General features: G+C 38.6%; 1 protein-coding gene across 3 annotated transcripts in view; it reads right to left on the minus strand.

The window, feature by feature from the left end:
- PCCB (propionyl-CoA carboxylase subunit beta) overlaps positions 1-15,914 on the minus strand; it is a 92,308-nt gene that overhangs the window by 48,134 nt on the left and 28,260 nt on the right. For all 3 annotated transcript variants that reach the window (XM_007087412.3, XM_042956219.1, XM_042956220.1), the window contains one exon: positions 8,919-9,029. In XM_007087412.3, the coding sequence (XP_007087474.3) occupies positions 8,919-9,029 (111 nt within the window). The remainder of the gene's footprint in view (positions 1-8,918; positions 9,030-15,914) is intronic.

A 15,914-nucleotide genomic window follows, 5' to 3' on the forward strand; every position in this document is an offset into this window, starting at 1 on the left:
GATTAAACGGTTATTTTCACTCTATATTTTATTACCTGGCAGGGCTAGCCTTTCATTACACTTCTTTCATGGACTGTCTAGTCCTTTAAGAAAAAACAAAAAAAAATCCAATCTGTTAGCATTTTTACTGTAGTTGCATTAAATACATGACATACTTAACATATAGAATAGTTAAGACCAGATGATCAGTTATGGAGGACAAAAGAAGGCTGATGGCACCTATATGCAGACATTAAAGAAAGTTCTGCAAGTAGAGGATGGGAGTGCTTATGATAACAACACATAACTGAGAAAGCATACAAAAAAAATCCAGAAATCAGTATCATTTCTATACACTAATAAAATATCTGAAAAAGAAAGCTAGGACATCCACAATAGCATCAAACATAAAAAAATATTGGAAATAAATTTAACCAGGATGCTTGGGTGGCTCAGCTGGTTAAGCATCCGACTTCAGCTCAGGTCATGATCTCGCAGTTCATGGGTTCAAGCCTGTCGTTGGACTCTGTGCTCACAGCTCAGAGCCTGGATCCTACTTCAGGTTATGTGTCTCCCTCTGCCCCTCCCCCACTCACACTCCATCTCTCTCTCTCTCTCTCTCTCTCTGTCTCTCTCAAAAAATGAATAAATGTTTAAAAAAAAAAAGAAAGAAAGAAAAATTTAACCACAGAAGTGAAAGATCTAAACACTGAAAACTCTTAAGACTTTGGTGAAAGACACAGAAGAGAACACAAATAAATGGAAGAGATCTCAGGTTCATGGATAAGAACACTGTTAAAATGTCCATTCTACCCAAAGCCCTCTATAGATTCAATGCAATTCCTTTGAAAATTCCAGGGACATTTTTGACAAATGGAAAAAAAAAACATCTAAAGTTTGCATGGAACCCAAGACCCAGAACAGCAATCCTGACAAAGAAGAATAAAGCTGGAGACACCACACTTTTTTTTTTTAATCTTTATTTTTGAGAGAGAGAGAGAGAGAGAGAGACAGATGCAAGTAGGGGAGGAACAGACAGAGAGGGAGACACAGAATCTGAAGTAGGCTCTAGGCTCTGAGCTGTGAGCACAGAACCCGATGTGGGGCTGGAACCCACAAACCACAAGATCATGACTTGAGCTGAAGTTGGACACTTAACTGACTGAGCCACCCAGGCGCCCCTGGAGGCACCATACTTTCTGATTCCAAACTATAATGCAAAGTTACAATAATAAAAACAGTATGGTACTAGCATAAAAACAGACATACAGACCAACAGAACAGAGTCAAGAACCCAGAAGTAAATCCTCATATATAATGCCAACTAATATTAACAAGGGAGCCAAGAATACTCAATGAGGAAAAGACCATTTCCTCAATAAATGATTTTGGGAATACTGGGTAAGTACAGGCAGAAGAATGCAATCAGACCCATATATTCGACTGCTCACAAAAAATAACTCAAAATGGATTAAAGACTTAAAGACCTGAAACCATAAAACTCTTAGAAGAAAACATAGGGAAAATGCTCCTGGATACTGATCTTGGCAACAATTTTATGGATAGTACACCAAAAGCAGAAACAACAAAAGCAAAAATTAACAAGCAGAATATCAAACTAAAAAGTTTCTGCACAGCAAAAGAAAATCAACAAAATGAAAAGGCCACCTACTGAATGGGAGAAAATATTTGCAAACCATGTATGTGAAAAGGGGTTAATATCAAAAACAGTTAAAGAATACCTATAACTCAATAAAAACAAAAATCAAAAATGAAAACTATGTGAGGTGAAGAATGTGTTAAATAACCTTATTGTGATAAACACTTCACAATATATGCATGTATCAAGCTATCACACTGTACACTTTAAACTTACAGTGTTATATGACAACTGTATCAATAAAGCTAGAAAAAAAATTTTAATGAACAGAAGATCTCAACATTTTTCCAAAGAAGACATACAAATGGTCAACAAGCATATGAAAAGATACCCAACATCACTGATCATCAGGGAAATGTAAATCAAAACCAAAAAGAGGTATTGCCTCAACCTGTTAGAATGGCTATTATGGAAAAGACAAGAAATAACTGTTGGCAAAAATGTGGAGAATAGGGAACACTTGTGCACTGCTGGCAGGAATGTAAATGGATACAGCCACTATGGAAAAACAGCAGGGAGGTCCCTCAAAAAATTAAAAATACAATTATATGATCCAACATTTCCACTTTTGGATATATATCCAAAGGAAACCATCAGCAAAACTACAAGACAACCTACTAAATGGAAAAAGATATTTGCAAACAACATATCTGATAAAGGGTTACTAAAGAACTGATACAACTGAACACCCTAAGAACAATACAATCAAAAGATGGGCAGGCGACATGAACAGATAGTTCTCCAAAGACTACATCCAGAGGACCAACAGACACATGAAAAGATGCTCAACATCACTCATCATCAGGGGAATGGAAATCAAAATTACTACAATGAGACCTTACATTAAAGGATGTAGAGAAAAGGAAACCCTTGTGCATTGCTGGTGGGAATGCAAACTGGTGCAGCCACTGTGGAAAACAGTATAGAGGTTCCTCAAAAATTTTTTCAAAAAACTACCCCATGATCCAGTAATCATACTCCAAAGAATATGGATTCTAATTCAAAGGGATACATAACCCCTGTGTTTATTGCAGTATAATTTACAATAGCCAAATTGTTGAAGCAACCCAAATGTCCACTGATTGATGAATGGATAAAGAAGATGCAGTGTGCGTGTGTGCATGCATGCGCTCATGTGTGTGTATGTGTGTGTATATACGTATGTGTATGCGTATATGTATATATATGTATATATATACTATGAAATATTCAGCCATCAAAAAGAATGAAATCTTACTATCTGCAAGAGATAGAGAGTACAATGCTAAGAGAAATAGTCAGAGAAAGACAAACACCATATGATTTTACTCACAGGTGGAATTTAAGAAACAAAACGAACAAAGAAAAAAAAAAAAAAAGACAAACCAAAACACAGACTCTTAACCATAAAGAACAGATGGTTACCAGAGGAAGGTGGGTGGGGGGATAGGTGAAATAGGTGAAGGGAATTAATAGTACACGCATCACGATGAACAATGAGTAATATAAGGAATTACTGAATCACTGTATTGTATACTGGAAACTAAGATAACACTGTATGTTGACTACACTGGAATTAAAATTTTATTTTATTATTTTGAGAGAGAGAGTGTGTGTGCCTGGGGTAGGGTCATGGGGTGGGGGGAAGGGGTGGGTAGGAGAATCCCAAGCAGGCTCCACACCCAGTGCAGAGCCCAACATGGAGCTCAATCCCACGATGATGAGACAATGAGCTGAACAGAAATCAAGAGTTGGATGCTTAACCAACTGAGCCACCCAGGTACCCCCAGAATTAAAATTTTTTTAAAAAAGGAAATGAAATAAGCACCTCAAAGAGATATTATCTGCACTCCAATGTTCACTGTAGCATTACTACAATAGCCAAGATACAGAAACAACCTAAGTGTCCAAAAACAGATAAATGAAGAAAATAAGAAACGCACATTATTCAGCCATGAGAAAAAAGGAAATCCTGCCAATCTGTGACATGGATGGACCTTGAGAGCATTTCACTCATGGCTTATTATTATTAGCCATGTATAAATGCATATGCTAAATGAAATAAAACCAGAAAGAGACAGACAATGTATGATCTCACCTATGTGTGGAATCTAAAAAGCTGAACTCCTAGGGGTGCCTGGGTGACTCAGTTGGTTAAATGTCTGACTCTTGATTTTGGCTCAGGTCATGATCTCACGGTTTGTGAGATCCCACACTGGACTCTGCACTGACAGCAAAGAGCCTGCTTGGGAATCTCTCTTTTTCCTCTCTCGGCCTCTCCCCTGCTCGCTCACCTGAGTGCCCTATCTCTAAATAAATAAACAAACAAACAAATATTCTTTAAAAAGAAGCAAAAAATCTGGATTCCTAGAAACAGAGTAGAATGGTAGTTACCAGCAGCTGGTGACTGGGGGAATGGGGAGGGAGGTGCTGGTGAAAGGTATAAACTTGCAGTTATAAGATGAGTAAGTTCTGGAGATGTCACATACGCGCAGAGTGACTCTTACTGTTAATACTGTATTATACACTTGATAATTGCTAGGAGAGTAGATCTTAAATGTTCTCACCATAGAAAAGAAATGGTAATTATCTGAGGTGATGGAGGTGTTAGCTAAGTAACACTACAACGGTAATTATTTTTGCAAAATATAAGTTTATCAAATCAACACATCATACACCTTAAACTTATACGATGTTATATGTTAATCATCTCTCAATAAAGCTGGAAAATAACCACAAAGAAAGAGGGAGAAAGCCATGTAGAATGAACCCCACTATATTCATGCATATATAGTGAATGGAATAGCATGAGATGACAAGGGACACCAAGACAGCCAGAGAGGGGAGAGGAGAGGCCAGGGACAACAGAGTAGAGGCAAAGGGAAAGAATGTTGCTAACACATGGAGGGAAATGCATGCTAAAGATCACTTACAGTGACACAGAAATCACTGATGACCTTTAAAAAAACAGGTTTAGTGGAGTGAGGGGACAGAGCCAAATTGGAATGTGTTAAGGAGAGTGGGAAGATAGGAATAGGGCAATAGCCACAGGGAGATACAGACTAGGGGAGGACTTTTGTGTTAGTTTTTAAGATAAGAAATACCTGAACATGGGTTAGTTCTGATGGGAGGATCCAGTACAAAGGAAGAGGCTGAAAACAGTAGATGAAAGAGAGCAAACAGAAGTCTGGCTACTGAAAAAGTGTGAGGAGTCTTATTACAAAATGTGCATGAATGTAGGGAGAGCGGGAGAGAATGTCCTTAGCCAAAAGAATTGACACCTCTGTTCCTGGCAGGGAGAAGAAGGCTGGGTTAGCTCAGATAGGTATTGTATATATTGACTGAGTGGGCAAAGTATAGGGAATTCTGCTTTGTTCAGGAAGAGAAGTGGTCATCTTCATTTTTAAAACCACCTCTGTTGAACATACAGATTGCTTTCAATCCATCACAAAAAACAGAATATCTGGATCAAAGTTTCGAAACTTGTCAATTCCTACTGCCAAACTACCCTTGAGAAAAAAAGTGTTCCTTATTTACATTCTCTCATTTACATTGTTCTCCTCATACTAGAAGACTAGCTTTTCTCTCCATCCTACTCCAAATCAGTCTTGGAATTTATTTGCTCATTACTGTTAAATGTATTTTATAAAGAAAAACTAATTTTTTAAAAATGTTCTCAAGTTCAAGTATAATGCAAGTTCTTGTATAAATGCAAGTAGGCCTGATTTAAAATTAGAAATATCTTGATAAACCACTAGCCAGTTTGGTCAAAAAGAAAAAGGAAAGGACCCAAATAAATAAAATCAAGAGTGAAAGAGGAGAGATCACAACCAACACAGCAGATATGCAAACAATACTATTGTGAATACTATGAGCAATTATATGCCAATAAAATGGGCAATCTGGAAGAAATGGACAAATTCCTAGAAACATATACACTACCAAAAGTGAAACAGGAAGAAATAGAAAACTTGAACAGACCCATAACCAGTAAAGAAATTGAATTAGAAATCAAAAATCTCCCAAAAAACAAGAGTCCAGGGCCCGATGGCTTTCCAGGGGAATTCTACGAAACATTTAAGGAAGAGTTAACATCTATTCTTTTGAAGCTGTTCCAAAAAATAGAAATGGAAGGAAAACTTCCAAATTCTTTCTATGAAGCCAGCATTACCTTGATTCCAAAACCAGACAGAGACCCCACTAAAAAGGAGAACTATAGACCAATTTCCCTGATGAACACGGAGGCAAAAATCCTCAACAAGGTATTAGCCAAATGGCTCCAACAATACATTAAAAAAATTATTCACCAGGACCAAGTGGGATTTATACCTGGGATGCAGGGCTGGTTCAATATCTGCAAAACAATGAACATGATTCATCACATCAATTAAAAAAGGACAAGAACCATATGACCCTCTCAATAGATGCAGAAAAAGCATTTGACAAAATACAGCATTCTTTCTTGATCAAAACCCACAAGAAAGTAGGGATAGAAGGATCATACCTCGAGATCATAAAAGCTGTATATGAACGACCCAACATTAAATCATCCTCAATGAGGAAAAACTGAGAGCTTTCCACCTAAGGTCAGGAACAAGACAGGGATGTCTACTTTCGCCACTGTTATTCAACATAGTGTTGGAAGTCTTAGCCTCTGCAATCAGACAACACAAAGAAATAAAGGGCATCCAAATTAGCCAGGAGGAGGTCAAACTTTCACTCTTCCCATTTGACACAATACTGTATATGGAAAACCCTAAAGATTCCACCAAACAACTGCTAGAACTGATTCATGAATTCAGCAAAGTTGCAGGATATAAAATCAATGCACAGAAATTGGTTTCATTCCTATTCACCAACAATGAAACAACAGAAAGAGAAATCAAGGAATCAATCCCATTTACAATTGCACCAAAACCCATAAAATACCTAGGAATAAATTTAACCAAAGAGGTGAAAACTCTACACACTGAAAACTATAGGAAGCTTATGAAAAAATTGAAGAAGACACCAAAAAATGGAAAAATGTTCCATGCTCCTGGATAGGAAGAACAAATATTGTTAAAATGTAGATACTACCCAAAGCAATCTACACATTCAATGCAATCCCTATCAAAATTAAACCAGCATTCTGCACAGAACTAGAACAAATAATCCTAAAATTTGTATGGAACCAAAAAAGACCCCGAATAGCCAAAGCAATCTTGAAAAAGAAAACCAAAGCAGGAGGCATCACAATCCCGGACTTCAAGCTATACTACAAAGCTGTAACTATCAAGACAGTATGGTACTGACACAAGAACAGACACTCAGATCAATGGAACAGAAGAGAGAACCCAGAAATGGACCCACAAACGTATGGCCAACTAATCTTTGACAAAGCAGGAAAGAATATCCAATGGAATAAAGACAGTCTCTTCAGCAAGTGGTGCTGGGAAAACTGGACAGCGACATGCAGAAGAATGAACCTGGACCACTTTCTTACACCATACACAAAAATAAACTCAAAATGGATGAAAGACCTAAATGTAAGACAGGAAGCCATCAAAATCCTAGAGGAGAAAGCAGGCAAAAACCTCGCTGACCTTGGCCGCAGCAACTTCTTACTCAACATGTCTCCAGAGGCAAGGGAAACAAAAGCAAAAATGAACTACTGGGGCCTCATCAAAATAAAAAGCTTCTGCACAGCCAAGAAAACAACCAGCAAAACTAAAAGGTAATCGACAGAATGGGAGAAGATATTTGCAAATGACATATCAGATAAAGGGTTAGGATCCAAAATCTATAAAGAACTTATCAACCTCAACACCCAAAAAACAGATAATCCAGTGAAGAAATGGGCAAAAGACATGAATAGACACTCCTCCAAGGAAGACATCCAGATGGCCAACCGACAAATGAAAAAATGCTCAACATCACCTCATCATCAGGGAAACACAAATCAAAACCACAATGAGATACCACCTCACACCTGTCACAATGGCTAACATTAACAACTCAGGCAACAACAGATGTTGGTGAGGATGCGGAGAAAGAGATCTCTTTTGCATTGTTGGTGGGAATGCAAGCTAGTGCAGCCACTCTGGAAAATGGTATGGAGGTTCCTCAAAAAACTAAAAATAGAACTACCCTATGACCCAGCAATTGCACTACTAGGTATTTTCCAAGGGATACAGGTGTGCTGTTTCAAAGGGACACATGCACCCCCATGTTTATAGCAACAGTATCAACAATAGCCAAAGCGTGGAAAGAGCTCAGATGTCCATCGATGGATGAATGGATAAAGAAGATGTGGTGTGTGTGTGTGTATATATATATATGTGTGTGTGTGTATATATATACATATATATATATACACACACACACCCCACATATTTATATACATGTATATATATACATACACACACACACACACACACACACACACAATGGACTATTCCTCGGCAATCAAAAAGAATGAAATCTTGCCATTTGCAACTATGTCGATGGAACTCGAGGGTATTATGCTAAGCAAAATTAGTCCATCAGAGAAAGACAAATATCATATGACTTTACTCATATGAGGGCTTTAAGAGACAAAACAGATGAATATAATGGAAGGGAAACAAAAATAATATAAAAACAGGGAGGGGGACAAAACATAAGAGACTCTTAAATATGGAGAACAAACAGAGGGTTACTGGAGGGGTTGTGGGAGGGGGGATGGGCTAAATGGGTAAGGGGCATTAAGGAATCTACTCCTGAAATCATTGTTGCACTATATGCTAACTAATTTGGATGTAAATTTTAAAAAATAAAATTAAAAAATTTTTTCAAAAAAATAAGTAAAATAAAATTTAAAATATCATTCCATAAAAATTATGTACTAAAGATATACACCTCTCAAAATGAAGTTAGAAATCAGATTTACCATTACCATTATAAACAATATGTAATGAAATGGCAAAAAGCTGAAAAAATAAAGGTAGGACATAAGAAACAACTTCCCAATAGATTACAGGAAAGCCTACTGTGAGAAACTTCTTAAAAGGATTCAGTAAACAATCATCTGTCTGGGCAGATAGGATCCTTTGATTACTTGGAAATCATTTGCATTTCAAATCAACAAGTAAAATCACCCACCAATGAAGTACACAAACACATTCTGCCAAAACCTTCTCTCCACTAACATCTTATCATTACTATGCTGAAAGCCAATGACAATGCAGATAACCCAGATCTAGGTCAGGGATTCTTTTTACTGCAGGTGAGTTACTGAACAACTCTCAAAGGGCAGGAGAAACAGGCCCTTCCTTCTTACCTTTACCATGAACGTAAAGTCTGTTAGAGCTGGGGAATACACGGCCCCACCAGCACATGGGCCCATGATGAGAGAAATCTGAGGGACGACTCCAGATGCCATGACGTTCCTCTGCCAAAAGAGAAAGATAAGGCATCTTGTTACAGAGGTGTTCATTGCACTAACTGCAGAAAAATAAAGGCAATAATAAAATTACATTTGGCTTTTAGTCACAGAAATTCTATCCTGGAGGCAAGAGACCTAATCAGTACAGTTTCTTCCAGAATTATATATGTGCAATTTCTCCACATAACAGATGGGATTATTGGCATATTAATTTCTGGGGAAAATACCCTCTCTCCCCTCCCTGACAGTAGTTTCCCAAAAGCTCCAACAGGACATGAGCTTGGAGTGACTCCCATCAATTTCACCCCAGCCCCAAACACACCTCAAGCCCAGCACCCCTACCTTCACAAAGCTGGCTGAAAAAATGAATGAAAGCCTTAGGCAGGATGTACAAAGCCAACACTTACCGTGGAGCCATGACCTCTAGTTGGAGTCCCTTCACACCAACCACAGAGGGTACCCAGCAGTTAGAAGGCAAGGTTAAGAAGCAGGTGCAACTTTACTCTGTCTTCAATGTCTGCCCACCTCTAGACAGGGTATATGGAGAAAGGGAGGTAGCTGAAGCCAGAAAGTTTCAATGGGGGAAAAGGTATGCAAAGGGCCAAGCCTCAGGCCACCTCTGGGAAAGAAAGGAATGGGACTGAAAGACCCAAGCAAGATGATACTCCAATGACTCCTTGCCCAACTCCCAACTGTTTTCCTTCCCCTCAGCTCCATCAGCATAAGAGAAGCATGTCCACTTTTAGCCATGTCTAGGCTCTGAACCCAATTTTTATAAATCATAGGACATAGCTGAGAATAGCACAAAAAGCCATCTAATAGAGAGGATTCTGGGAAGATGGCAGAGCAGAAAGCACCAGGAATCTGTCTTCACCTAGACAACACCTGGACTGACATAATCTATGTGAAAAAACTTTTTGAAACTCTAGAGTCTATAGAAGCCTTCCAACTCCCAGAGGAAACTTTGGGGAATAAACTGCAGTTAATTTCGGTCAATTTTAGCTCTTAGCACAACAGCAGCTACTCATCCTCTGCCCCCTTAGCCACAAGGCAGGCAGCGGTAAACATACTCCTGGAGCAGCTTACACAGAGCTTTCAAAAAGAGCCCAGGTAGACAAAAAGCACTCTGTCCTCCAAATATCACGGATTGCCCACTGCTGAGATGCTGATTACACAAATGTAGTTAGAAAGGACGGTGGCCAGTGTGGTTCTACCTCCCTACCTCATTGCTGCAAGCCCCTGTCATTCCAGCTCAACATCCCTAATCATTAGGGAAATACAAATCATAACTAGAATGAGGTATCACAGGGGCACCTGGGTGGTTCAGGCAGTTAAGTGTCCAACTTTGGCTCAGGTCATGATCTCATGGTTCGTGGGTTCGAGCCCCGCATCGAGCTCTGTGCTGTAGTTTAGAGCCTGGAGCCTGCTTCAGATTCTGTGTCTCTCCCTCTCTCTGCCCCTCCCCCACCCACTCACTCGCACTCTCTCTCTCTCAAAAATAAACATTAAAAAGAAAAATTTTTTTAGAAGGTTGTGTTGTAGGTACCACAACAGAAACACTGGGATAGCTACTATCAAACAGAAAACAAGTAATGTTGGCAAGGATTTGGAGAAATTGGAACCTTTGCAAACTGCTGGTGGGAATGTAAAATGGTACAGCCACTGTGGAAAACAGCACAGAGGTTCCTCAAAAATTTAAAAATTACCATGTGATCCAGAAATTCCACTTATAGCAATATACCAGAAAGAATGGAAACCAGGGTCTCAAAGACATATTTGTATTGTTTTTTTGTTTTGTTTTTAGAATTTATTCCGTCACTTGAACCAATGTAAGAAACAAATTTTATTTTGAGAGAGATATGTGCATGAGCAGGGGAGGAGGAGGGGGAGGGGGAGAGAGAGAATCTCAAACAAGCTCCACACCCAGCATGGAGATGGTCACCGTAAGGGAGAGAGATGCTTAACCGACTGAGTCACCCAGGCACCCCTCAAAGAGATATTTGTACACCTATATTCATAGCAGCATTACTCACAATAACTGAAACACAGAAGCAACCCACTGCCCATCAATGGATGAATGAATAAACAAAATGTGATATGTACATACAACGGAGTATTATTTAGCCTTAAAAAGAAAAAACTTGCTACAACATGGATAAACATTGAGGACATTATACTAAATAAGCCATTCACAAAGACACAAATAAATACAATATTATTTCACTTATATAAGGTACTTAGTCAAAATCATACTGACAAAGTGGAAGACTGATTACCAGGGACCTGGGGGAGGGAATAACAGGGGAAACTGCTTAAAGGGTATAGAGTTCCAGTTTGGTTTTGTTTGTTTGTTTTTGTAATCTCTATACCCAATGTGGGGCTCGAACTCACAACCCCAAGGATCAAGAATCACATGTTCTTCCAACTGAGCCAGCCAGGCACTCCTAGAGTTCCGGTTTTGCAAGATGAAAAGAGTTACCCAGATGAATACTGGTGACAGTTGCACAACATTATGGATGTATTTACTACCACTGAATGTACACTTAATAATGGTTAAATTGGTAAATTTCAAGTGTATTTTACAACAATAAAAAAAGTTGAAAAAGTTGTCTATACTATGCAAAAAATATCAAGGTACACAGGTGAACTTCCAGCTATGGCAGAGTGAATAGTTTAGAAAACTCTCCTCCAAAACAACAACTATAAAACTGGTAAGAATTATCAAAAACAAACATTTGAAGGCTTAGGAACCCAACCAAATATTAACAACTTGAGAAGTGTTTATTGATTTAAAGTAAAAAAAAAAAAAAAAAAAAAAAAAAACCTGCTAAACTTGAGCTAAGAGCAGTAGCATTCTTAACTCAGGCTGCTACCACTGCCCAAACCAGCTCAATGTCCTTCAGGGTAAAAGAAAATAATACCAGATGGTAATTAAAATCCACAAGAAGCAAGTAACATCATGTGATTAAATATATAATACTGTATAAATATAGTTCTGTCTTGATACTTTAAAAGATTATATAAAGCCATAATTTTAAATAACTTATAAACCTAGCAGCAAAGTGTTAATAAGAAAACAAAGGGGGGTAAAATGGAGCTATATCAGATCAAAGATCCTATATTTTACCAGAATTAAGTCAGTTTCCATTTGAAGTAGACTGTGATCAATTAAGATACATATTGTAACCCTTAGAGCAAACACCCATTAACTCAACATAGTTTTGTTTTGTTTTGTTTAAGTCAGAGGAATTAGAAAGGTATACTAAAAATATGTGCGTAACATGGAAGAACTGGAGTGACATCATAGAAGATGCTAGAACAAGAAGTTCTAAGAATCTGCCTCTAACCCACTATTGAGCTAGCAGGAACTGTCTGAATCAACTATTTTGGAACCCTAGAGTGTAGTGGAACCATCCCTCCCCCACCCCTGCAACCCCTTGCGAGGGGATTGGCAGCCTATGTTCCTACTGCAGCTAGCTGGTGTCAGAGTAAGCAATAAGAACCCTGTCCTCCAAAACTCAGTTATGTGTACTGATTACTGATCATGGTTTTTGATCAATATGGGACCAGCAGAGAGGCTGGCAACTGTTTGAACCCTGACAGATTCAAGTAGCTCCCTGGCTGAGATGGGATTTAAAGAGACAGTTTCTCTTCTGGGAGCCAGACTTTTAAGGAAATCTTTGTCAGCTGACGGACTGCCAGAATCTTCAGTGACCACACTAAACATGTAACATATTTTGCAAAAACAGTTCAGAAAGTCACAAATGGATAGATTCAGCCCCCAAGAAGCAAAACTCTGTAGTCTCTAATGAGTGAATTAGATTTCCAACATTACCAGAAATACACATAATTTCCAGTACTCAACAAAGAAATTACCAAACACATAAACAGGCTACTATGGGCCATTCACAGGAAAAAAAAAAAACATTGCTGAGGAAGCTAAAACATTGGAACTGTCAAAGATGTTACAGCAATGGTCTTAAATGGTCAATGCGCTAAAGGAAATCATGAGGGGGGAAAAAAGGGAAATCAGCAAAACAATGACAAAATGAGTATGCCAGTAAAGAGACAGAAATAAAAAGAAACCAAACAGTAATTCCGAAGCTGAAAAGAACAAGACCTGAAATTAAAAGCTTACTAGAAGGGTTCAACAGCAGACTTCAACAAGCAAAAGAAAAATTCAGACAACGTGAAGACACTGAAACTATTCAGTCTAAGGAGCAGCTAGGCAAACAATGAAGAATAATGAACAGCCTAAGGAATCTGTAAGGATGCATGACATGTACCAACATACACATTACAGTTATCTCAGAGGAAGAGGCAAAAGATTTCAAGAAATAATGGCTGAAAACTTCCCAGATTTGATGAAAGATGTGAATATACACATCCAAAAATCTCTGAATTTCCATGCAGATAGGATGAACTCAGATCCACACCAAACTCACATTACATTCAAACTGCTGAAACCTAAACACAAGGAGAGGAATTTGAGGGCAACTAGAGGAAGCAACTTGTCACATACAAGAAATCCTCAATAAAATTAACAGTTTACTTCTCACCAGAAATCATAGAGTCCAGGGGTGCCTCAGTGGCTCAGTCACTAAGCATACAACTTTGATTTAAGCTCAGGTCATTATCTCACAGTTCATATGAGTTCAAGCCCTGCATTGGGCTCTATGCTGACAGTGCAGAGCCTGCTAGGGATTCTCTCTCTCCCTCTATCTCTCTGCCCCTTCCCTACTTGTGCTCACTCACTCTCTCTCAAAAATAAATAAACTTAAAAAAAAAAAGAAATCATAGAGTCCAGTGGGATATTATAGTCTCAAAAGGAAAAAGAAAACTGTCAAATATATCCAGCAAAACTATCCTTTCAGAATAAAGGAAAAATTAAGACATTTCCAGACAAAAGCTGAAGGTTGTTTACAGTAGACATACAAGAAATGCTACAGGTCCTTCAGCCTGAAATGAAAGGACCATAGTAAATACCCTGACGTCATGAGAAAAAATAAACACTAGTAAATGTAATTTCCTAAGTAAACATAAAAGGCAGTGTTATTTTGGTACTTTGGTTTGATTTGTAACATCTTCCTTCTTCCTAAGGTATTTAAAAAGCAAATGCACAAAACAAAAATATAAATCTGTTTGGGTACACAACATATAAAAATATAACTTATGGTAACAACATGGAGAAGGAATAGAGATGTATAAAAGCAGAACTTTCATATACTATTGAAGCTAAACTAGTATTATTCAAACAAAATTGCTGTAAATTTAAGGTGATAATTTTAATTCCCTAGGTAATTACTAGGGGAAGAATGATGAAAATGAAAGAAGTGAATCCAAACGGCACACTTAAAAAAATGACACTAAAGATTAATAGAGGAACTGAGGAACAAAAGAACGTAACACAGAGAATAGGTAAATAGCAGAAATAAAACCTTTATTAGTAATCATATTAAATGTAAATGGATTAAATTCCTCTATTAATATAGATTAGATTTAAATCTAGTTTTTAAAAAATAAATAAATGCAAGTAAAATAAAAATCTAGTTTTTGATGGTAACATAGGAAAATCCTCAACTCACCCCCTCCCAACACCACAGTGAGTCTACAGCTACATATGGAACAATTTCCTCTAAGGGAAAAAAAAAAAAAAAAAAACACACATAAAGGCTAAATGAGTGACAACTACACAGAAGAAAACTACACATAGGCAGATATGAGAGACTGAGGCACACTATCACCATAAACTCCACCCCACCTCTGGCACAGTGTCCCACAACCTAGGAAGGAACTCAAAACCTGGACCTTCTCCCTCAGGAACAAAGAGTTAGAACCCCAAATTGAGAATCCCAAACTTTTAGGATAAACACCTGAGAGATAAGCCCCCAAAACACCTAACTTTTAACTTACCAGGGCTCATGTCCTGAGACCCACAAGACTGAAGCTATCTGGAAAACCACTTTTGAAGGGTGGCTTACACCCTCAAACTCACCCCAAAGCACAACTCAAAGGCAGCAAATTGCACCCAGACTTACAGTGAAGGTGGCTCACATGCTTATATAAAAGCATCAGCCTGAGAGGCAAACGTACATACACACACACACACACACACACACACACACACACACACATATCTAGGAGCCTGCCTGAACACTCAACAGGAATGGAGGCTGAGGGGACACCATCCTTGTGGTCTCTTTGCCATGCTCCAGAACACCGGCGTCTCCCAGAAGGCAGCTCTTGAATACACCTGGTGCCCCAATTTTTGCAGGGGCCATCTAGGGGACCGCTCTTGCTTACTTGGTTCTGGAGGCCAGAGGACCTTACATTCCTGGTCTCATGGGACTGTAATAATTGGTGTGACCCAGAAAGGAGCTCACACCATTGAGGACCCTAATTTCTGTGACTGTTTCTAGGGGACACCTCTACATCACCTGACTCTGATGGCCAGTAGGACTTAGACTCCTAGGATCTGCAGGACTGTAACCAAGGAGAAAAAGCTCTTAAACAGCCATAACCTACAATGCACTACAAGGAGCAATAGACCCAGGAACTGTCTGTGAAGGAGGACTGTTAGTTCATCATCATGACTGCAGTTGTAGGGCAGACTTTTTTTTAATTAGGGATGTATCTTGGGGCCAACTGTAATCCTTTCCAGAGACCTCAAAGGGCAGGCAGTATCTTTGCACTCAACCTCTAACAGGCTCCAGTTTACCACTGTCCCCTGGAGGAGAGCTTTTACACGTTTACTAATCCTTCTCAAACTCCTCCAAAAAAACAGAAGAGAGGGGAATTCTTCCAGACTCATTTTACAAGATCAGAATTACCCTGATAGCAAAACCAAAGATGACAGAAAAAAAGAATTACAGACCAATACTCTTGATAAAC

The sequence above is a fragment of the Panthera tigris genome, chromosome C2 (assembly GCF_018350195.1).
Source record: "Panthera tigris isolate Pti1 chromosome C2, P.tigris_Pti1_mat1.1, whole genome shotgun sequence".
Taxonomy (NCBI): domain Eukaryota; kingdom Metazoa; phylum Chordata; class Mammalia; order Carnivora; family Felidae; genus Panthera; species Panthera tigris.